The sequence below is a fragment of the Dermacentor silvarum genome, chromosome 11 (genome assembly GCF_013339745.2).
Source record: "Dermacentor silvarum isolate Dsil-2018 chromosome 11, BIME_Dsil_1.4, whole genome shotgun sequence".
Taxonomy (NCBI): Eukaryota; Metazoa; Arthropoda; class Arachnida; order Ixodida; family Ixodidae; genus Dermacentor; species Dermacentor silvarum.
The window spans coordinates 19,888,042-19,911,582 of record NC_051164.1 but is presented as its reverse complement, the minus strand read 5'-3'; the positions used below and the strand labels follow the sequence as shown (position 1 = coordinate 19,911,582).

The following is a 23,541-nucleotide window of genomic DNA, read 5'->3' as shown; positions in this document are numbered from 1 at the left end:
GGATTTCTGCCGTCGGCGTCACCGTCGTCGTCGCCGTGAGGTTCCGTATAAAGTCCAAAGGCGATAAAATCGTCGCCGCGCGCCGTATGTGCGAGTGAAAGCGCGCGGGGGACGCGCGCCTTCAAGGAGAGCAAACGTAGAGCGGATCGAAAACGCGATTTCCGTCGCGCGAAAGGCCGTGGGGGTATGAGAGGGAGGGAGGGGGGCGCGACGCTGTATTGCGGTACCAAATGCGTATCTTGCAGCCGGGCATACGGGTAACTGGCGACGTAATCTCCCACGCGAAAGGAGCGAAGCGGGAAGGCAGCGCGGGAGGGAGGGAGGGGGGGGGGGGCGGCTTCTACTCTGCTAACAAATGAGTTCTTGTACTTCGCGTCTGTGCCGGCTGTCGGTGTTGTCGCGTGCACCGTATCTTGAAAGCGATCTCCACACGGCTCTGACCTTTGTATGCGCTGCGCGTACGCCGCCCAGTTTCCGTTGAAGCGATGGACCACACGAACCTTGGCTCGCTGCGGCGGCCGCGCTCCCCCACGCCCCTGTTTGGACAGTGGTTGTCTGCGGTCATCGAGTCTATTCATGTTTGCTTGTGCGCGCTGACACCACGCTTGTTAATTCCGTTAGTAAGCGAGTGTGTCAAGTTTATGCAGCCCAAAAAACTACTAACCGTATACTCCTTATAGCTCTTTACTAATTTGCTATCGCAATTGATGCTTGGCCTTCCGGGCGAAACTGCGACATTGTTTGGGTGTCAGAAGGGCCGAAACGTGCGCGACATTCATGCGAGTGCAGTTCGAAATGCGCAGTCGTGGGCTTGGACTCTGTGACATTTGCTTTCGCCATATGTGAATTAACGGCTTGCCGACAGCAATACCACCGTTGTACTTAGGTGAATACTCTGTTTTTCGTGATCCTGAAATAATAAACGGCGCGTCGCTGCGTTGGCGACTTCACTCGAGTGCGGTTGCTGCGCATAGCGGGCGATTTAATAGCGCGAATACGCGCAACATCATTGGACTAATTAGTGAAAAACTTATGCTGTGAGCCTTTCTTCCATCAGTCAGTCGTTTACCACATGTTTCGTTGTTATCCACTGCACATTTCTTGATATCGACTAACGATCCGCTTCATATATCGACGAAGTGTCTGTTCGTCATGCAACTTATTTTATTTCTTAATTTTTTTAGTCCGCGTTTTCTTGTGCTTACGACTCGCGATGGGCAGCAGCGTTACGGCCATGAAGGTATTGCTTTCGAGCAAACCTCTTAAAATTAGGTATTAGCTCATATCCACGAGATTGCCAATTTCAGTGTTACATATTCACCGCTATGTTTTTCGATTCCACGTTTTTGATTCGATGTGACCTAGATTTAAGCTACCTCAGGTTGTGTTAACTCACAGAGGCTTTTAACAAAATTAGTTGTCAGCTGGAATCAATGCAGTGTGCCAGTTATTTTGGATGTTGTGGTATTTGCACAATTGATTAAATTTCCCCTAGTCGATCATGCTAAGCTACTTACCGGTCAGATGCTTGGACTTCTGAAAAAAGTATATGCAAGGTTTTTCTTCCAGCTCTGTATTGTAACTGACGCCTCTCAGAAGTATGAGAGCGGTATTTGCCCTGCAGCACTGCCATATAAGTATGTGTCGCATGTAATTGTGCTCGCAGACTGTCTCTATTCGTGTATCACTAGAAAGTACAAAAGATTGATTTCTGAACTGGCGCAACATTTCTTTTTTATTCGATCTTCAAGAAATGTTTCTTTTTTCTTTTCCTGGTCACTGTGGACTCACACACATTGAAGGTTCGGATGGTTCGGCAAAAGTATTGCATAGTGGGCCTGTAGGTTTTTTTGCATTTAAACTTACCCTTCTGACTGGCCAAGTTCTGTTGACCGCAACAGTTCAACCCTCCTTTCTGTACTGGTTTACAAAAGTTTCGCATTTCCCTGGAATGTCTGTTCAGTCTTCCTCATAACACTACACGGTGCCATTTAGTGCTCTAAAATGTCGAATTCTGCACTTACACCTTCAAATGAGTAAGTGCTGGTTTGTATTGCGACGGAAATAACAAAATGAGTGCTTCGTCAATTGTCTTCATCACCTTGCTGGTGCCTTCTTCAATTTGCGAGAATGGCTTGTAACAATGCTGTTAAGTGTTTAATGTGAGGATATGGAATAGAGTAACTTTCTCCTTTTCCGCTGAAGGTATCCAGCAGGAAAAAAATTTTGTCAGCTACCCCTTTTTAATGTTGGCCTTAGAATCTTGCAGATAATAGTGTGAACAGCCTGTGGTGCGCCTGAAGAATATGTTAGTTTGTGCATAACCATATTGTTGCTACTGGGAGGATGACGTATTAAGTAACTTTTTTCATACCATTAACCCTTTCACTACCAAGGATGAGCCAAGCATGTCGCAGAAAATTGTGCTGCTCCTACTGAGAAAGAGCATGGGAGCCACAGCTCTATGCGTTGATTGTTTTGCATAGTGATTTTCCTCTCTCTGGGCCCGTCCAAACTAAATCCTTGAAACAGTTGTGTTTCCAGGTTTTAGTGCAGACGGGCTGATCATGATCTCAATAGGAGTGGTACAAATTCCAACGACAAGCCTGACTCGTCCTCGGTAGTGAAAGGGCTAACGCAAATGCTTCCATCTTTCCCCTTGTGGTTTAATCATAAGTAGGGCTGTTCGCTATTTTGTTACTTTTTCGTTTATGTTTGTTACAAATCGGTATTATATACTATCAAGTTAGTGGGGATATGAAGCTATTTGCTGTTGTATTCGCGGAGAATCCTGGCCAATCCCTCGGCATAGGTGTGTGCCATATTTCACAGGCACCAGACATTATAGTCGCTCTTATTGTGGTAAGAGTGTATCCCAAAGCCCATTTTGTATGCTTGCAGAGCAGTTGAGATTTACAGACATCAATGCCAGCTCACAAAGCACCTCATACTGCAATCAGCCAGCCACCTCTGCAGATTGGATTTCTGCAGTTTCCAATCATACTATTTCTGCTGTCCTCGGCAGAGATTTTGATTGTACACAGCGGTAATATATTGTAAGAGCATAAAAGTAATGTGATGATAACGGATATATGGTTAAAATTATAGATTACGACCAGCATTAGCTCAAGCCCTGCTGAAGGTCTGGGGTGTCTAAAAATTAATGAAGTGCTGTTTTTCATACGCTATAGCTACCTTGTGCATTAATCTTTAAACTGCCTTCTGGGTAACACCATCCATAAGTTCCCACTGCAAACACTGTCACGTGCAATTCAATAGCATCTGCTTTGATCTACGTAATTGCATATCAGTAAAGATGTGTCTTGTTCACTTAAGATGGCCTATGCTGCATTCGAAAGGAACCTAACACTCCGCCTAGCAGGTTTAGAGAACTTTTACTCTGGCAAATGACAAAATAAAAATGATTTGAAATTCGTGATGCCACACTGATAAGGTTTGGGGATAAATTATTAGATGCATGGCCTTCATATCCTCCTGTAATAATAAACCTGCCAAATTCACAAGGGTTATGAATGAATTCTTCAGTAGGCTGAACTATTTTGTTGTTGCCGTATATTGTTTCTATAGGAACAGTGCACAACAAAAATCTTGTGGCTTCCTGTTGACTCAAGAACGTTAGGATACCGCACGTACTTGTAGAGCTTATTCTGATGAAAGGGCGAAAGGGCGCGGCCTGTTTGTGCTGAATGTGTACAGCAGACCCAAAGGCAAACACCTCATAAGCACGTTTCTGCGAAATGCGCGCGAGGCAGCCGGCGACGGGCCCTTACTCATCGCGGGTGATTTCAAGGCGCCCCACGCGGCATGGGAGTACGGGTACGAAACGCAGAAGGGTAAGCGCCTGTGGGAGGATGCGCAGAACCAGGGGATCGAGCTCGTTACGAACCCATCCGCGCCAACACGCAAGGGCAACAGCGTACGAGCGGACACTTCGCCAGACCTCACATTTACCAAGAACGTCGCTGCCGCGCGGTGGCACAACACGCTAAAGGACCTGGGTAGCTATCACTCAGTGATCGAGATCCAGGTCGACGCAGGACCGCACCACCACCACCGCCGTCATCGGGACGGCACCAAAGGCAACCACCATCGGCTGGTGGAATGGGACGCGTTTCGCAAAGTCCGGGAAGAGTAGAATCGCGGCAGCGCGGCTATCGAAGACATCGTGAGCTGGACCGCGACGCTCAGGGTGGACGTAGAAGCGGCAACGCGGGAAATCCCACCGTAAGCATACCTCGAGGTGATAGATAGCAAACTCCTACACATGTGGGAAGCAAGCGCAGCCTGCAAGACAGGTGGACGCGTCAATGACACACTGAACGCTACGCAGATGCATAGCACGGCTAAACATGGACATAGAGGACCACGCCATACAGGTATGCAAAACGCAATGGGAGGAGATGTGCAACGCCATGGAGAACCAGCTAGGATGGCCAAGAGGCGGCCCCTCCTCCGGCATCTCTTGGATCCGGAGGAGATCAAAACACCGCACGCGCATAATATCGGCAGATTAGTACACGACTACGAAGGCACGTCTGCAGACTTTCTAGAAGCCGTGCGAACCCGTTACGTCAAGGCACCTATCACCGTCGCGCAACCAGCGTATGTGCCGGATGGGGAGCGTAACTCGAAGCTAGACGAAGACTTCAGCGTTGCAGAGGTGAGGGCGGTACTGCTCAAGCTCAACACAAAATTGGTGCCGGGCCCGTACGGGATAATCAACAAAACGCTCCCTAACTTGGACGACGAGTCGATAGAACGGGATACGGATTACATGAACGAGATGCTGGAACGCGGACGCGATACCGAGCTCGTGGAAAACGGCACGCATAATCACGATCCACAGGAAAACGGCTACAGATCAACAATCTTCGACCGATATCCCTGACATCCTGCGTCGGCGAGGTCATGGAACATGCAGTTCTCGCTCGCCTTACCAACTACTTCAACTCAAACACCAAATCGTAGACAATCCCACGCGATCCACCAAACCGATACTCGGGATCGACCTCAAAAAGGCGTTCGACAACGCTAAACACGCCGCGATACTTGAAAGCATACGAGCGTTGGGACTGGGCGAGAGAACGTACGACTACGTACGGGACTTCTTTACGGGTCAACGGGCCCGCATAGCGATCGGCGGACTGGAATCGCAAGACATAGTCATGCGTTGCACGGGCACGCCGCAGGACTCCGTCATCTTGGCCATGCTCTTTAAGCTCGTGCTTCTCGGGTTACCGTGGAAAATAGCGGAAATATAAGGCCTCCAACACAGCTTGTACGCCTATGACATCACCCTCTGGGTTGCTGAGGGAAATGACGGCTACGTAGAGCAAACGTTGCAGTTGACGCGGTGCAGGATCGAGTACCTCCGCGACACGGGCCTCGAATGCTCCACGGCCAAATTTATTTATTTATTTTAATTTTAAAAAAGAAAAACTGCGGACAAGAAGTCCAAGCAGGAGGAGCAGAATACACAACATTAATTACACAAAAGAACAGGATGAAACAAGTTTGTAACACGCTTTTCACGCAATTTCTTTCTTCATAATGTAGACGATTAAGAAAATTTAACAACTCTTAAACTAATACACGAAATAACACCATTAATTACACAAGTGGTATACAGGTCACTTGCGCTGGGGATATGCTTCAGTTTAATTCCAGCCAGCTATTGTACGTGGAAAAAAAAAAAAGAGTACCGGAAAGTGTCAGTCCTTGCGAAAATTGGTGTTAGCGAATGAGAGTAGTGGCGTCGAGTGGCTTTGCTTATCAAGGGGGATACGTAATGTTGCGGTGTCTAAGGCTAACCTATGATTAATTAAGTTTGAAAGAAACTCTAGTCGACTTTTCTTGCTTTGAATTTGTGATAGTTCAATGCTGTTTGCGGTTAGTAATGCAGTGGGGGAGTCAGTAGCCCTAAATTTACTGTAAATAAATCGGACTACTTTTCTTGTGAATTCTTTCAAGGTTCTTAATGTTAATTTTTGTGTGAGATCCCAAACTATGGAAGCGAAGCGTACTCAAGTTTTGGCCTAATTAAGGAAAAGTAAGATAGTAGTTTAACACTATAGGCGGGGCAGTTTTGAGTTTGTGGCGCAGAAGGCATAGTTTCCGGAAAGCGGCAGAGCATCGGAGCTCCTCCGGGCTTTGCTCCATGCTCGACAGACCCACGCGCAGGGGCCTTAAACTCAAGAACGCCGATTCCGCAGCCGCGCGCGCGGACAGATAAATTAGGGTGGTCACATGGTATGGCACCGTCATCGCGCAAGTTCATGACATTAGGGTACTGGGCATGCACCTGTCGGCCAACGGTCAGCGCAACCGTACGCAATCTTGAGCGCGCGGTCGATGAAACGATCCGGTTGCTGAAACGCATTGTTGCAAATAAAGGAGAAGGTGCGCCGAGCACGATCAGTGGCCACGGGCGCTGCTCGCTCAGTTGCTACCAGATGATGAACGAGTCAGACGTCCGGGTCCGGGTCTAATCCACGTCGCTGTTTTCGCTACATTACAAGTGGGGCCGAAACCTTGTTCCCGCTGATGCACGCTCCGAGGCGACGACTTTCCGGGAGGACGAGATCAGCATACTGATAGGCGCCGACCTCTACTGGGAGGTTGTAACCGGACAGATAACTCGACTATCGCCACACGTTACGGCAGTGGAAACCCTTTTTGGGTGGACCATCCAGGGAACACTCCACGATTTATCCAAAGGTTCCGCAGTACAAACCACATCACTCTCCCTTGCTGTCGAGAGCCTGCGGCAAACGACGCCTCACTAGACGTGGACATCTCTTCTATATGTGGCGTCTCGACACCCTTAGAGTGCAAGATAATCCTGAAGCTAAACATGAATCCCAAATGGCCCTTATGTCGAAGCATACACCGACAAGCTTTGACAGACCATCTGTAGAAGCACTGGCGCAAGGAGTATACTTGCTGCTTCTGTGCTCTGTACACGAGGCGACATCCAAGCTGCTACCACGACTTCAAGTCGGAGACGTCGCTTTGGTGCACGACGTCGATTCGCCGCCTATCCTGTGGAAGGTGGCCCGGGTGGCGGAACTGCTTCCTGGTCGCGACGGCGTCGCTCGAGCGTTCTATCTGAAGCCGGCGTCCGACTCCGTGATAAGGTGTCCCGTTCAAAGGGTTTACCTTCTTGAAGCCGGCAGCCTTTAGCAATTTTGTCGGCCGCGGGAGTGTGTTTCAAATAAAGAAGGAGAAGGTGCGTCGAGCACGAGCAGCGGCTACGGGCGCTGCTCGCTCAGTTGTTACCAGAAGATGAACGAGTCAGACGTCCGGATCGTGGTTTAATAGCCATCATTGTTTTGCTACACGCGTCACAAATAGACATAGTGAAATGAAGGAAAGCAAAACGATCCGCCTGGTACAGCGGTTCGTAACCAGCCGCATAACGTACGTCACTTCCTACCTCAAGTGGGCGGCGGCCGAACGAACCAAGCTATGCCACCTGATCCGCAAGGCCTGTATAAACGCGCCATCGGGCTACTGATCAATACTAGCACGGGTAAATTTCTCGAGCTGGGGTTACACAATACCCTAGACGTCTCGCAGTACGAGCGTTTGACGACACATCCTCGAGACGCTGGGCATCAGCTACCACACGCAACACGGCGAAAAGGTCGGGATAACCACACCGATTCGCGAGCGCGTCGTCGTTCTGCCGTTGCCCAAGAACATGCACCCGACGCATCACGTCGGCCGGCGCAACAGGCGCGCAAGACCGGGAAAAGAAATACGGCAACAGTAAAGAAACGGTTTACGTAGGCACGGCCCGTTACGAGCGGCCACGCGGTTTCGCGGTCGCGATCACGGACCACAGAGGAACCTACGTCGCAAGCGCGACGATACGCACGGAAGAGACGTAGGCGGCCGAAGAAGCGGCGATAGCCCTCGCGGTAGCCACCACGGACGCCGAGGTGATAAGCGACTCGCAGGCGGCGATACGCAACTATACGCTAGCGGCCGGATCTCCCGGGAAGCGGCCCGCATACTCGAAATTCCCGACGGCAACATTTGCCACAAGAACGACAGTTTCCTCGTATGGACCCCCGCCCACACAGACCCTCCGCTCACGGGCAACGGTACGGCCCACGCCGCGGCTCGAGTACTTAACTGCCAAGGCGCGGCGCCCTTCACAATCCCGACGTCTCGCCCACCGCAAGAGCGATGCGGGAGTGGACGTGGGGGAGGGGGGGGGGATCGCATGACCACTTCCAGAGACATCACGCAACACTACAGATTGAACCGATGCAAATACCCACCACGGCACGCCACAATAAACAAGAAACAGGCGGTTGCCTAGAGACAACTGCAGACACGCACGTATCCGAACCCGGCGATCCTTCGCCTCTGCTACCCAGACCTTTATTCATCCGACGAATGTAAAGCGTGCGGAGCCAGAGCAACACTGCAGCACGTGCTGTGGGAATGCACCGGCAGCGAGTAGCAGGAGTCCCGACGAACCGGGTAGACGTGGCAGTCTCGAACCGCGGGGTGCGATGGGAGGCGGCCCTGCTCAGTCAGGACCTCGCGGATCATCTGCGTCCGGCACGCCGAGGAAGCCGTCCGCGTCGAAGGACTCAAGGCCGTCACCTAGGCTGGGGTGATTGTGGCCCAACCCCGCCCAAATCTCCGGACATTTTCAATAAAGTTCGCACTCACTCACTCACTCACTCACTCACTCACTCACTCACTCACTCACTCACTCACTCACTCACTCACTCACTCACTCACTCACTCACTCACTCACTCACTCACTCACTCACTCACTCACTCACTCACTCACTCACTCACTCCTGTTGTCTTAACGCACTATAATTGCTTTAGATGTTTGACGTTTCATATTGTAAGAAATTTGACGTTTCATATTGTAATTAACTGATTGAGAGCTACACACGCAAAAGAAAAAAAAAATGTGCCAGGAATACTTAAACTCCGCAATGTTTAAATGAGCTCGGTCCATTCTTCCGATTTTACACATTTCGGATGACTGCAGGTGACTCATTACAGTTATGTCAGCTTTACACGTGAAATGTTTGCCCCAGTTTTATACAGCGATCATAGATAGCCACACCATTCTGCTAGAATAACTGAGAAGTCAATTTTAGTAAAACGGGGTAACTCCATGTTGAGGTACACAAGCATTGCATTGTAAATGAATGCGAGAAGCAGCAGTATTTGAAGGTATTTTGCCGCACCATGCAATGTCCAATTACTCTGCCCCTCTCCGCTCTTCCTGGTAGAACCTGCTTGGGAAGCACCGCGAGGGGATTTCGAAATATTCATAATGCAAAAAAGGTAAGGCGTGCAGACACGGACACAAGAGAAGTGGACAGCACGAACGCCTTGTTGTCATGTTGTCGTGGACGCCGTGTTGTCCACTTCTCTTGCGTCCGTGTCTGCACGCCTTACCTTTTTTTTTGCATTATGAATCCTTACCAACTAGCTCAGCTTACTGTCGTTCTAAGCTTAGATTTCGAAATATGCTGTACTGTTCCTGAAATGCCGCCCGAGGCGGCCTACAGGAGGAAAAGTACCTGACCAGAAGTGCATCAAACATGCCGAAATATCTGTCGAATATGCTGCTGAAGTTCTAGAGATCTAGATTGAAAAACACTGCGATGATGTAGCAAGCAGTGTGGTGAACGCTGTTTCAGGGCTCTTCCAAGGCATAGCCAGCCCTGCATGCACATACTATGCACATGCAAGAGGCTTTAGCAGCAATAAGCGTACTTTGTGGGGTCTTAGGGTCTCACAGGAGACTGACCACCGCGTGTTCGAGCTTAGCGAGCTACAGGTCCGCGTCAACCGTCGCCTCCAGCATCACTGCGCACGAGCTCAGGCCGCAAGGTGCTATCGAGCGACGCACGCAAGAACACAGTATTGCCCTGAGTTAACGGAAACCGTTTATTGAATCCGTCGGCACCAGCACTGCACAAACGCCCGGGCGGCGGGGAACCAAAGGGGTCCCGCACCAAGGGCGAAAATACAGACGCGGGCGCCTATAGCACGTCGCTGCGAGAGCACAGGCTCAAGCTGCGACACGCCGCTAGGAAAAGTCCCGGCAGGCTATAATATGCTGCTTGCTCTGGCGATAACCATTGGGCCAACTCGCGAGAGCTCGGGCAATCTCCTTCGGCTTGGGCCTTCGGCAAGTGCGGCTCGGCGTGGTACGACCTCGCGCGAGCACATAGGCACCGCTCTTCGGCTCAGCGTCAGGAAAGGATCAGCACAAAGTACGCGCTCCCCGCACGGGCAAAGGCACCGTGCAGCAAGCTCAAGTCCTAGTCACAAAGGTGCTGGCGGACGAGAGGAAAGCATGGGTCTGTTCGATTCGGCTGCACCACTTGAACCAAGTTCACGGTGGTGCACGGCGAGTACCGCACTTTTGCAGCGCCAGTTCAGTGGTGCAGCTGCAGCGAGGCACTAGCGCCACGGAGAAACGAATGCCACGGTGCAGGTGCTGTGCAGGCCTTCTGCGTCGTGTCGCCCGTTGTTTACGCGCTGGTGAATTTCTATGTGACTTGTGTTATTTGTCTTGCGCTGTTTGCGGTTGTCGTAGAAAAAATTGGTAAGATCTGTTTTGTGTGTGTGTGTGTGTGTTTGTGTGTGTGTGATGATGACGACGATGAACTGTGCCACACTGTCAACTGTCCTTCAAGTAGCCATGGACCTTGTGGACTCGGACAGTGATGAGGAGTTCGATGACTTGGTCGCAATGTTGGCCGTAAAGCTGGCGAGGAAAGACCGAAATCGTATTCCATGATACCATGACGACGTCGTTGGCAGCTATTTTGCGTTTGAGATTAAGCGGCTCTTCCGACTGTAACGCAAGACCTTTAACTGTCTTGCAGACCGCTATCAAGCATCTCAGTTCTTCCCAGAATCTCGCGGCGGGCACGCACGAATCAGTGCCGAAAAAACGTGTCTCATCGTTTTGAGCTATCTCGGGGGCCAGTGCAGCATGTACTCAATTGCAGACAGACTTGATGTTACAGAGTCATCTGTGCACGCATGCATTGAGAGGATGCTGAACCTTTTAGATAGTATGGCTGAAGAAGTGATCGCGTGGCCGGACCAGCAACAGCAAGAACGCAGCAAGGGTGGCTTCTTAATAAAGAGCGCTGGGAAGGGGCCACGAAACACCATTGGCTGCGTGGACCATGAGCATATGCAACCATGAGAACAAAATTTTTTTTATTCATGTACCCTAAAGGCCCTTTTACAGGCATTACATAGGGGCTTGAGAAAAACAACAAATAATGAACATTATACATAGCACGAGCAATAAAAGGAAGAAATTCTACACGGAATACAAGATACATGATCACAAATACTACAAGATTGAGATATACAAATACAAGATTGAAATACACAAATACAGGTTTGAATTAGAAGCTAAACATATAGGTCGTGGAAAGGCTTTTTATTTATCTGTATGCATCCAGCACTTCAGTTTACTAACAAAAGCATCGTGATTGTTCTCGGAAGCGATTTCAGCTGGCAGTCTGTTCCAATGATAGATGGCAAGGAATAGTGGTGACTGATGCATAAGTTTAGTACGAGCGAACTTTGGCTGCACTTTAAAAGGGTGATCTAATCGGGGAAAGACGCGAAGGGCCGGTTTAATATGAGCTTCTGTGAATGCCGAGGGATTATGATATAGTCGGTGAAAGTGAGATAGCAGTGCAACTAGTCTTCTTTTTTTGAGCATGCATAAATTTAGAGATAATTTCATATCAGTTACGCTGTAGTAACGAGAATATTTTTTCATGACAAATCTAGCAGCCTTATTCTGTAGCGATTCGAGTTTGTTGTTGAGGTATTCTTGATCCGGATTCCAAATGATAGCGGCATATTCCAATTGCGGTCTAACTAAAGTAATGTATGCTAAAACCTTGGTCGCCTGGTTTGCGGAATACAGGTGGCGCCTGACAAAGCCGAGGGTTTTGGACGCTTTGCTACTTATGTGATCGATGTGCTGGTGCCACGTCAGGTCTGAAGAAATGTGAACGCCTAAATATTTCACTGTGGACACTTTTTCAATGGCCGCGTTATTAATAGTATAAGATCAAGTATGGGGTACACTGGTTTTGGTAAAAGTCATTGCTTTTGTTTTGGAGATGTTTATACCCATCTGCCATTTTTCACACCACTTAGCGATTTCATCAAGGTCCGACTGCAGGAAATTAGTGTCATCAGAATTATTAATCTTTCTATAAATAACACAGTCGTCAGCAAATAACCGAACAGTGGAAGTAAGGTTATTGCTTAAATCATTAATGTAGATAAGGAACAGTGCTGGTCCAAGCACCGATCCCTGAGGCACGCCAGATTTTACAGGTATTAGTGTGGAGCAATGTTCATTTGCAGAAACAAACTGCTGTCGGTTAGCTAGAAAACTGACGATCCAGTTCATCACATTCCTGTTTATATTAAGGTTATCCAGTTTCAGTATAAGACGATTATGAGCCACCTTATCAAACGCTTTTGCGAAGTCAATGAATACAGCGTCTATTTTAATGAGGTTGTGTAAAGCGTCGTGAAGGTCAGCCGTCAGTTCAAATAACTGTGATTCGCAGGAACGTCCACGCAAGAACCCGTGCTGGTTTTGAAAAAAGAAGTTGTGCTGGTCTAAGTACTTCATTATTGCAGATGAAATTATGTGTTCAAGAATTTTACATGGTATGCTTGTTAATGAGATAGGTCTGTAATTTGTGAGGGCAGAACGGTCTCCAGATTTAAATATAGGTATAACGCGAGCAATTTTCCATGCATCAGGCACGCAACCTGTGTCAATAGACTGTTGAAATAATGCAGTGAAAATGCGGGCTATAGTTGATTTAGTTAGTTTGAGCAGTTTGGGGCAAATACCGTCAGGACCAGGACTTGAATTATTTGGCAAACGGTCAATAGCTTTTTCTATTCCTTCGTGAGTAACCAGAATGTCGTCCATGCTTGGTGACATTTATAGAACCAGCCTGCGCACTTGGCGGGATTGGGAGTTCATCGGTAAACACTGAGCTAAAAAATAGATTGCTCGTTGGATTTCCCGGCTCGGCGCACGACGCCAGGGTGCTCCGCGAAGGCCCCTTTTTTGAAGCTGCAGCATCGAAATGCAGCAATGGTTACATCCTCGGGGATTCAGCCTATCCGTTGCGACCATGGCTTTTGACGCCTTACAAGGAAGGATACACAGCGGAGCTTCCCCTCCTGGAAAAGGAAATATAACAAGTCCCATTCCCAGCAGCGAGTTGACATTGAGGTGACATTTGGAATACTTAAGCAGCGATTTCGCAGGCTGTACTTGGTGGACGCAGCCAGCATCAAGCAGTGCTGCCTTATAATCATGGGCGCATGCGTCCTGCACAACTTATGCAATGAGGAGAGAGATTTCTTCGAAGAGCTGCAGGAACTCCTGGATCTGGAGGAAGTCGGAAATGATGAGGACAGTGGCCATGTTGTTGACCGCAGTGTGGCAGGCTACAGCGAGTGCCTGCGAAAAGCAATTGCCGAAAAGCAGTGCTACAACACAGAAGTGCATATGTTTCTGCCTTTTTCGATGTGTTATAGTTATTTCATTTGTGCCACTAGCAGTACTTATGTAGATAAGTTTTGCTTCACTCTGTGTAATGCTGCAAATATACTTTCCGAGAAAACGTTTGTGAAAGATAAAGAATCGAGACGTTTGGGACCTGCAAGTCCTAGGCTACTTTGTATGGTTGTCTTGTGTTGTCTGATAATAATACACAATACGCACACACATAAGTATCAGTGTTCTTCTTGGAAATTTTTATTGAGAAGCCGTTGTGGCAACCTTCTCGACAGCTGTTACCAGCCGCTCTAACAAGGACATTTTCTTGTGAAAGCGTTCGGCCCGCTCTTTCTTTGCCTTCTTAAATTCGGTTAAAAGAGCATTCAATGATGTGCTGTCCTTCTTCCTTTTTCTTGTCAAGGCATCCGCTGGGTGGGCATTTACAACTGCAGCTGATGCAGGGCTTGGCAAATGCTTGCCCGTTGACAGTTCTGGCTCCATGTCAATGCCGTCATCAGCGTCGGGAGACTTGCTGAAAAACAATGTGCAGGATTAAGGGGGATCACTAAACTTCTGTCAAAATCAGGCAACTGCACCTGCTGTCTTTTTCAATTGTTGCACCGGGCTTCATCAGAACTATATAGGTGTGATGTGATGTTCTTTTTCGAGAACATTACTTGGCTCTCTATGGTATGGTATGGTATGGAGAACTTTATTGAGTCCTGAAGGTCAACCCTGGGTTGACGCGGGCCGCTCCCACCTGGACTGCCCGTAATTGGTCAGAGAGTGATTCACTTCGTAGCATTTGCCGCCACCATTCTTGTTCCTTGTCACAGTCTGCGAAGACCGCAGGGCACTGCCAAAGCATATGGTCAAGAGTAATGATGCCATTGCATTTATTACAATTGATTTGAATTTCCCTCTCCGGATAGATCTCCGGATTTAAGGTGGCTCTCTATGTACTCCGAAGAAAGATGGATGAACAAATTCGTGGTCGCCGTGCTGTAATCCCCACAGGGGGCCGCAGCATTCCACTGGTTTTGGCTGTTCAATTGAGTAGCAGCCAGCGGGCAAACGTCGGATGGGGATAAGGCCCCGTTTTCGTGCTGCGCTCCGTAAACTTCGCAGGGAGCCGATCGAGAGCGCTGCGACATCGCACTGCCTGGCATTCCAAAGGGAATGCCGTGGCAGACGAATGTGCTCGTGTGCATTGTTCGGAGAGGGCTCTGGCCCCGTTTTCAAACAACGATACTGCTCCAAAAGGGAGCTGGTACGTAGCGCCTCGCGTTGCCGTCCCCACAGGGGGTCGTTACAAGCGAGGGTGCAGGAGTGCGCTGCCCAAGGGAGTCACGGCCGTGTTATCGAGCAACGCGACGTCTGCTAGCACTAACAAAGGACAAAGGTCACTATGCCTAGCAGACTTAACTCGGCGAGTCCAATTCGCAAAGGCGTATTGACTCGGCTAAGCACAAAAAGACTTAATGAGCCTTTGAATTCACGTTGGACGCCAGTGTGGGGTCTTAAGGTCTCAAAGGAGACCAACCACCGCGAGTTCGAGCTTAGCGAGACACAGGGCCGCGTCAGCCATCACCTCCAGCACCACTGCGCGCGAGCTCAGGCCGCAAGGTGTTATCGAGCGACGCACGCAAGAACACAGTATTGCCCTGAGTTAACGGAAACCGTTTATTGAATCCGTCGGCACCAGCACTGCACAAACGCCCGGGCGGCGGGGAACCTAGGGGGTCCCGCACCAAGGGCGAAAATACAGACGCGGGCGCCTATAGCACGTCGCTGCGAGAGCACAGGCTCAAGCTGGGACACGCCGCTAGGAAGTCCCGGCGGCTATGCTACTTGCCCTCGCGATAACCAATGGGCCAACTCGCGAGAGCTCGGGCAATCTCTTTGGGCTTGGGCCTTCGGCAAGCGCGGCTCGGCGTGGTACGACCTCGTGCGAGCACTAGGCACTGCTCTTCGGCTTAGCGTCAGGAATGCATCAGCACAAAGTACGCGCTCCCCGCACGGGCAAGGGCACCGTGCGCGAGCTCAAGTCCTAGTCAAAAAGGGGTCGGCGGACGAGAGGAAAGCATGTACGTACCCTGCGCTGGTCCCGAAGATGAGAGAGCCACGCTCAGTAACTCGCACCCGAACGCGGGCGCACGTGACGTCGGCGCCCCTCCCTCACCGCAAACCACCGCGAGTCGAGCGCCACGCTGGAACCGGGTGGGAGCGGGCGGGGATAGGCGGGGGACGGCAGAACAGGTGAATCCTTCAATCCCCACATCTTACAGAAAATTGCATATGTGCAGCTTCACTCTGTTGTTAACACTGACAGGCTTTAAAATGCATGAGCTAAGGGCCGGTTCTTCGTTTTATTCGTTTATACACAAAAACGTGTGCGTCTGTGGAACCTAACTGCCAAACGCTTCCTGGTATGATAAAGCGAAGTCTCGTGCACTTCAGTCTGCAGCCACTCACTGCACTTTCAAAAGCGCAACCAGAACACACATGAAAACACTCAAGCAATGGGTTCAGGAATTTATTTGAAACAAATACAGCTTTATTTTACAGAATGACTACATTCGCAAAAGGCAACCGCATGCTATGCACATAAAACGGCCAACTTATGATAAACGGACAGCTGTTAATGTGTCCTATCTTTATACGTGCAGATGTTTCAAGTCTCAAAGTGTGCCTATGCTTTGTAATTTTTTTTTAATTGAACAATGGATAACTTGAACAATTAAATGCTAAATATAGCATCACTGCCACAATGATAGAATAAACTACATATTAAAATGAGAACTCCTTGTACAGAAAAGTGCACACAGTAGTCTTCCGTTAATCGGACTCCGGTTAATTAAATTTTTCGATTATTTCTATACTGACCGAAGATCCCGGCCGGCGCAGATGCATTTCCATGGGCGCTAAACATTCATTATTTGGATCATAAAATTAGCATTATCCAGATAATCGGAACTTGACCAGACCGCAGGCATGCACCTGATCTCAATGTATAACGACGCTCTCTAGTGGCAGCTTCTCTCTCAGCAGAGCTTTGGGAACAGTGAATGCGTTAGACAAACGTCATCTCCGGTCAGAAACTTCTTTTTTCAACCCACCCTAGAAATATTTTTAAGCAATAATGGTAGCTCACAATGTCTGATTATGGTATTTACATGATTCCAGCGAGCGCTTTTTGTTTTCGAAGGAAATTGAGCCGGAAATTGCTTGCGCTGTGCTATCGCGTGCGAAAATAAAAACGCGTTTGCGGCATTCATACGCTTTCCCGCATAACAATGCTGTACTGCGGGGAAGTTGATTTTAGAAAATTGGCTGCCACTCTAAAAAATCAGGAAAGCGCTGGGTTTCTACTCTGGTTCAAAGTTTTAAGGCCTTTCTACTTGAGTTTTATTGACCCTTTTCGCGGAGGCAGTTTGTTTTAGAGAAACGAGATGGCGCTCACGGCGGCACGCCACTAAAGCCCCTTGATTTACACGCCACACGTCTCCTCAGCGACCGCGAACGAATACGGAACCATTACCGCTTCTACCTTGCTTCTGTGCGATCAGCTGTCGGAAATGCAACTGAGTTTTCGCTAACGCGCTGTGCTCCAATCATGCTAGATTAAATCATGTGTATTGAAGACGTGTGCAGTAGTTGGCTGCAATAATAGTGACTGGCATGTTAAGGAATGGAATCAAGCTATGTGGCCAAGTTCGCGAACCGCTGCTGCAACTGTCCGAACGTGTTACCGGCACTTCCGAGATGTACGGCTTTCCTCGAGGATACAGAAATTTGCTCGTCCGCCAGCCTTGTATCGATAACCTTCAAAGACAGGACTTCATCCCCAGAACGTCGGCAAGAGTGAGTACCACTTGTTAAACAAGGACAAAGGGAGTAGCGCCTCTTCCTGTCACAGTAAGTTTCGCGCACGTTTGTCCCAAATGGCAGGAAAACTTACGCCCACTCTATCGCCGACGTATCAAGAATAAGTGAATGGGCTCACACTTGAATATATGCGCACTGTATACGCACAATAAATTACGGACTACACCAATGGCACACGAATGGTCGAAGCTGAATGTTTCGTGACGCTTCACAAGAGTAAGCGAGTTACTAGCTGTAATATATACTTGCTACAAGGTATTACAATGTACAAACAGCTACGTTTCAAGCCTTGTGCGCAGCAAGAACAAATCTATCAGAACTGAGCACACCCACGAGCTATTAAGCAGAAAATAATCAGATAGTGGCCGCACCGAGGAACTTCACTGAGTCAGAAACTGACAAGCCACTGCTTCAAAATATTTGCCGAGTAAAGAACAAAGAGCAAAACACACTAATCCTGCATGACTCAATTCATGAGCGGAATGTTTGGATAGCTTGGAATACAAATTTAGCCCCGCTTTTAGAACAAGCACCATATACGCTGCTTGCGCCGTTTGGACATAGATTAATCAGCTCCGAAAGCCTTTTGCATGTTCTCTGAAGCTCTGATCAAAGCTTCGTGTCGTCCACCTAGTCACCGTCTGCGATATCTCCGAAAACAGAGGTTTTCTAAGCCGCGCCAGCGTCATACACTTCCGTTGTAAACAAGGAGGCAGCGGAGGCAGTTGAGGCAAGCAATGGACGCGTCACCACGTGATCAAACGTGGCAGCGCCCACGCGATCGCCGCGAAAAGGGTCAATACAATGGACAAACAGAACGTTGGCGCGAGTTTGTTTCGGAGGCGTGTTCAACTCAAGCACATACTGCGAAATGAATGAGCGGCGTTCTAGCGTTTCTTGCAACTTGTTAATTCGACCCGCCGGATAATTTGATCAATTGCGTCGGTCCCGTCAGGGTAGAATCAACGGAACTCGAGTGTAGAGAGCCCATGACGAAGCAGCCAGGAAAGTTACACATGATGCGTCACTGCTTGTAGTCTTGCTGAGTTAGTGAAAAAGCATGAAAAAAGTGGCTCAGCACAACTTCCACAAATGTTCTGTTGCAGAGCCCGTCATTCATTTTATCCAGTCGTTACATTGTTGCTGCATTACCATTTGCTTAGCCTACTACGTCCAAAATGTTGCCAAAAATAAAATGATTATTCACGTGTTTTTTGCCATCGAAGCAGTGCTTATTGTCGATTATTATTGCTTTCTGTAACCTAACCTGTATGTTAACACTGTATGTTAACCTGTATATTAACACTGCGCGAAATGGCAAGCTGACTGAAAGGTAAAAAGAGAATACTGCACGTTTATTTTTTGCAAGGTTTTTTAGACATAGAAAGTTGGGTGCTTAAAAGCGAGCCGTATTTGCGGAACGTTTGCAATAAACAGTAGCTTACATTGTCTTTCACAAAAATTGAAATATCATCAGCATCGCCGAGACAGCCACTGCCTACTTGACTGTGAGCAGGAAACTGTGGATCTGTTAATTGCTACCTTCTTAACAAAGGATCCAGTCATAAAAACACAGAGGGCAGACGAAAATGAACTATTCTGTATCATGTATACTAGCTCCAAGTTCACATGCTTGTATGATGCTAGCTGCTAGGGTTTTAATCCGAACTTCCCAGAAAATCTTCATCGAGTATCTTCACATGACAGGAAAAAGGTACCTGTTGACCTGAACTTCCGACAACTCACCAGGAACCAGATAAAAAGCAGCCAAACATTAAGATTGGTCACAATTCATCTAGAATTTAACAACAGTACCAAAGAGTCATGCGACGTAGCATTTATCTTGCGTTGCATTTCCATAAACATGGCTCCACACAATAGTTTTGCCTGAAAACATATGTGAATGCAGGGAACTGCAGTATGTTTACCATTGTACTGAAGCTGATCAGCTTGATCACAAAGAAGAGAAAGGAATGACACATTGTCCTCCATCCTACTCTGTCGAAAAATGGCAATTCTTTCCTACCAGATTAATCATATGTATTTTTACCTAATATATGAATGAATACTACAATAACTATGGTTATTGTATCGGATCGCTAGATAAGTAAGAGTTAGTAAGCAATGTCAAATACACGCAACCTGCTTGACTTACAAAATAATAGGAACTGGTCGCTTCTTAGTGATAGTTTTCCTTTGTGTGGAACAACTTGACTCTTGAAGAGCTCCTCATTCCAGAAATGCTTATATAGGGACATTTAGAAATATTTGGAAGCACTTGAGGCATCACCTGACCCGAGGGGCTTCCGATGGCAGCCTGTCTGGATCTCGTGATTCCTGGCACCCTCCAAAATACAGCATATCTGACTGCTACAGTGGTCAAGTGCCCTGCAGCTGCGGGAAAACGAGGGATAAGGGTTGATTGCGAGATTCATGGCAGTTCCAGGTTTTTAACCTAGTACCTCCCCTATACGAGGTCGACACTATGCCACTAGCCCATTGCTGTGCTGCAGTCACCATAATATTAATTACTCATTCTACACATAAACTTTACAGCTGGGCATGTTGGTAAAGATACACAGAATTCCAACTCAAGTGACCACCATGTGTTTCTGCTCATCCGTGTTCTCATGCTGTGGCTCAGCCTTGAACGCATGTGTAGTTTCAATACCGGCTACTATATTTTAACTACTAATATAATTTGCATCTTCAACTTACAGCCATATATCGTACCTCATTGTCACGGAGCGGCATATTTTCGAGAGTTCGAGGGGTTTTTGACGCGAATTAACGGCCGCAAAAACGTGGGGTCTTCACTATGCGGCGTATAATTTCGATTATCGACACACCGAATTACGAGCGTCCAAGGCGTCGTGGCCTCACGGGGTGCCATCTCGATTCGAGACGCGACACACCGATTACGGACCCAGAAGTGTGCGTGTACGTCTGCGTGGTATGCCGGGTTCGACCTTGGCCCTTGGTCTTGGGAGAGAGGAGAATTTGCCCTTTTTCGTCCATGGTGAAAAGGGCGCGGCCAAGACTGTTGGGAGCTAGGAGCAATGAATTAGGAGAACTCTACATACCGGCAGTTTCCCTACATAGGGAACTAGGGAAAGGAGAGGCTATTTAAGCGCAGGTTTTGGGCCCTGCTGATGAGTCTAGAAGCTGAACATATGCGCTGCTGAGAAGCCGTTGGGGGGCTAGTGCAGTCCAGTATCGCCCGGGGCCGCCTGGCCACGTCGGAACTCCGAGGAACTTGTTGACGTACGAGACGTCAAACCAGCGTCTGCAACGAAGCTCACGGTAGTTCACCTCAAGTTAGCTCAACCTGCTTGAGGGAAGTCGTCAGATCTAGACTCCCGGGAAACCCAGCTCAGCAATTCGCATCCACCTCAACAAGATCGGACCGCCAGCATTCTTCGGGAAAGCTTTGTGCACCGACTTCACGGTTTATGGACTTGGTGCTGCTACCCGGCCATGCGTATGACACCATTTGTTTTCTTTGGAACTTTGATTTATTTTAAACTTTGTTTTAGTGAAATGCTGTTAAGTGTATTCTTGTGTATTTGATCCTCGCACTGTTTCATTTTTATATCTAGTGTTAATCGCTCGTATTTATTTCTCTGTCATCATTGTGTTATATTAAGTTCAGGTGTTTTAGTCTGTCTTGTGTCTTTTTTATTATTTTATTTTATCAATTTGTGTATATTTATCAGGCGATAAATATCTTGTTTTTTTTTGTTTACTACCGACTCTGACTCTTTTCACTGTGCTCGCTTGCGTACGGAACGACCAACCGCTTGTCTACCCCGTTGATTGACTTCGCGCCGACGACGAATCGGGGACAGCTGTGACATTCATACTACATTCTGAACATTGATTCTGTGTAATGCACCGTCCTCTACCACCAAATGGCCTGAAAAATTCAACCGTATGTAGATACCATACACTGTGGGCGTTTATGTTACGGGAAGCATTTTGCAGGTAAATGGCTATGTAGCATTAGTTTGGGTCCTGCTAAGCATTGCAATGTTGACCAACGTGTTTGTGTATGGCGAGTGACTGCGTATATGATACAAGAGTTGGGAGGAGCGTACGAAGGGGAAGACACGGATGTAATATAAAGGTTTCTTTGCCTCTTCCCGCATACTTTGTGGTGGCTGCTGTTTTGCCGAGTGGACAACGTGGCTTAATGCGGTATGCACAAATAGCTTTGTGCCCATTCTTACACAAGGAATATATAAACCTTATATGTAGTATTAACATACGTGCCATACTTCTCTGTGCCTACACCTCTTGTCAGCATTCTTCACTCAAAAGTACATATCACCTTCATCCTCAATGCCCAGGCAGTAGCTTAAGGCAATGAGACAGCTTCTCCACATACCATTCTTGTGATATCCGCTACTGCTAGCTCGCTAAGTCAAACAAGCTTTCCATCATTTAGATCATTTAGATTAACATGTACATTGAATCTGAATTTCTTTTTTTATACTCATGTGAAGAAACATTACAGCCTTGGTTGATCCTAAAGGTAGTACAATGTTGCACAGTGTCCATCTTGTGCAAGCTGCTACAATGGAAGGAGTGGGAAATGTGGGCGAATCCCGGCGTATGTGTAGACAATGTTATCAGTTCTAGATTATCGAGGGTTAGATTAAATTGCGCATTCTTGGTTTTTGCGAAGTCAACGAGTTTGCATCGAGCGATACGGGTTTGCAAAGAAAAGTCTTCACGAACAGCATAATTAGTGTTTCTGAACTTGTAGCATTCATCTATTACACGCTTCCTTTCCTTAAAAAATGCGAACTTGACAATGACTGGTCTATTCTACTCACTGCTGCACTGGCCGAGGCTCGTGGCTTTGCCACGTAAAACCACAGAATTCATTCGTATGTTCAGATAAAGTTGGCTTCACTAAGCTGATGTTTCAGCGCCAATAAAGTAATCAAAAAGTGAATGTGCCAAACACAACTTCTGTGGCCTGTGAAACGTCTCCGGCCGCAGCGTCAGTAAAACGTACCCTGGTATTTTTTTTTTCTTGCTTCCATTCTTTGACCTGTTTCACTGCCGGATCCCGTGATGCAACGCTTCATTGATATATATATATATATATATATATATATATATATATATATATATATATATATATATATATATTGTACGCCGATGTACAACACAAGACGTGGGATCAGGTTCTACCGTACGTAACATTTGCGTACAACTCTGCCATCCAGGAGACAACGCGATTCACGCCGTTTCGTCTTGTCTATGGACGTGAAGGTTCAGACCATGCTGGATGCGATGCTTCCACACGATTACGACGCGCTGCTCACCCCTGACGCTGAGCAATTTGCGCAGTACGCCGAAGAAGCTCGCCAATTGGCACGCCTACACATCACGCAACAGCAGAGCGTAGATGCCCGCCGCTACAATCTTCGCCATCGCCAATTGGAATACCACCCGGGCGATCAAGTTTGGGTGTGGACGCCGGTGCGCCGCCAGGGGTTGTCAGAGAAACTGCTCAGTCGCTACTTTGGACCCTACAAAGTGCTGCGTAGTGACGTGAACTACGAGGTTCTCCCGGATAGTGCCACGTCGCCCCAGCGTCGAAGGCACCACTCGGAGATTGTGCACGTTGTACGACTCAAACCTTATTTCGCGCGATAGTGCGACAGCGTCTCAACTTTATGACGTACTTTATTTTTCTCTCCCACACCCCCCACTTGCGCTTACTTTATGTTCGTTCCCCCCTTTTTTTTCTTTCCCTCTACCTACGTCGACTAGCGCTAGCATCGGGACGATGCCCGTTTTTTTTTTTTTTTTTTTTTTTTTTTCACAGGGGGAAAATGCCACCAGGTCACGAGCTGCGGCAAGCGCGAGCCAGTATTCAGGCAAGGAGAGAAGAAGAAGTTTTTGTTTTGGGGTCAGCCATCTTCTTGGCTAGTGCTCGTCTCTGCCGGTGCAGTACTTCTTGCTCTGAAGGCCTTCTGTTGCACGTGGCAATATATATATATATATATATATATATATATATATATATATATATATATATATATGATAGATATAGT

The 23,541-nt window shown here is 47.8% G+C and overlaps 1 protein-coding gene and 1 pseudogene across 1 annotated transcript; one reads left to right on the top strand and one right to left on the bottom strand.

The window, feature by feature from the left end:
* Nucleotides 1–10,714: 10,714 nt before the first annotated feature.
* Nucleotides 10,715–11,230, top strand: LOC119432449 (uncharacterized; annotated as a pseudogene).
* Nucleotides 11,231–11,473: 243 nt separating this feature from the next.
* Nucleotides 11,474–12,100, bottom strand: LOC119432448 (uncharacterized; the record flags this gene model as incomplete). The annotated part of the gene is made up of 1 exon (XM_037699611.1): nucleotides 11,474–12,100. A coding segment is annotated over one exon (627 nt), but the record flags the coding sequence as incomplete, so codon positions are not given.
* Nucleotides 12,101–23,541: the final 11,441 nt, after the last annotated feature.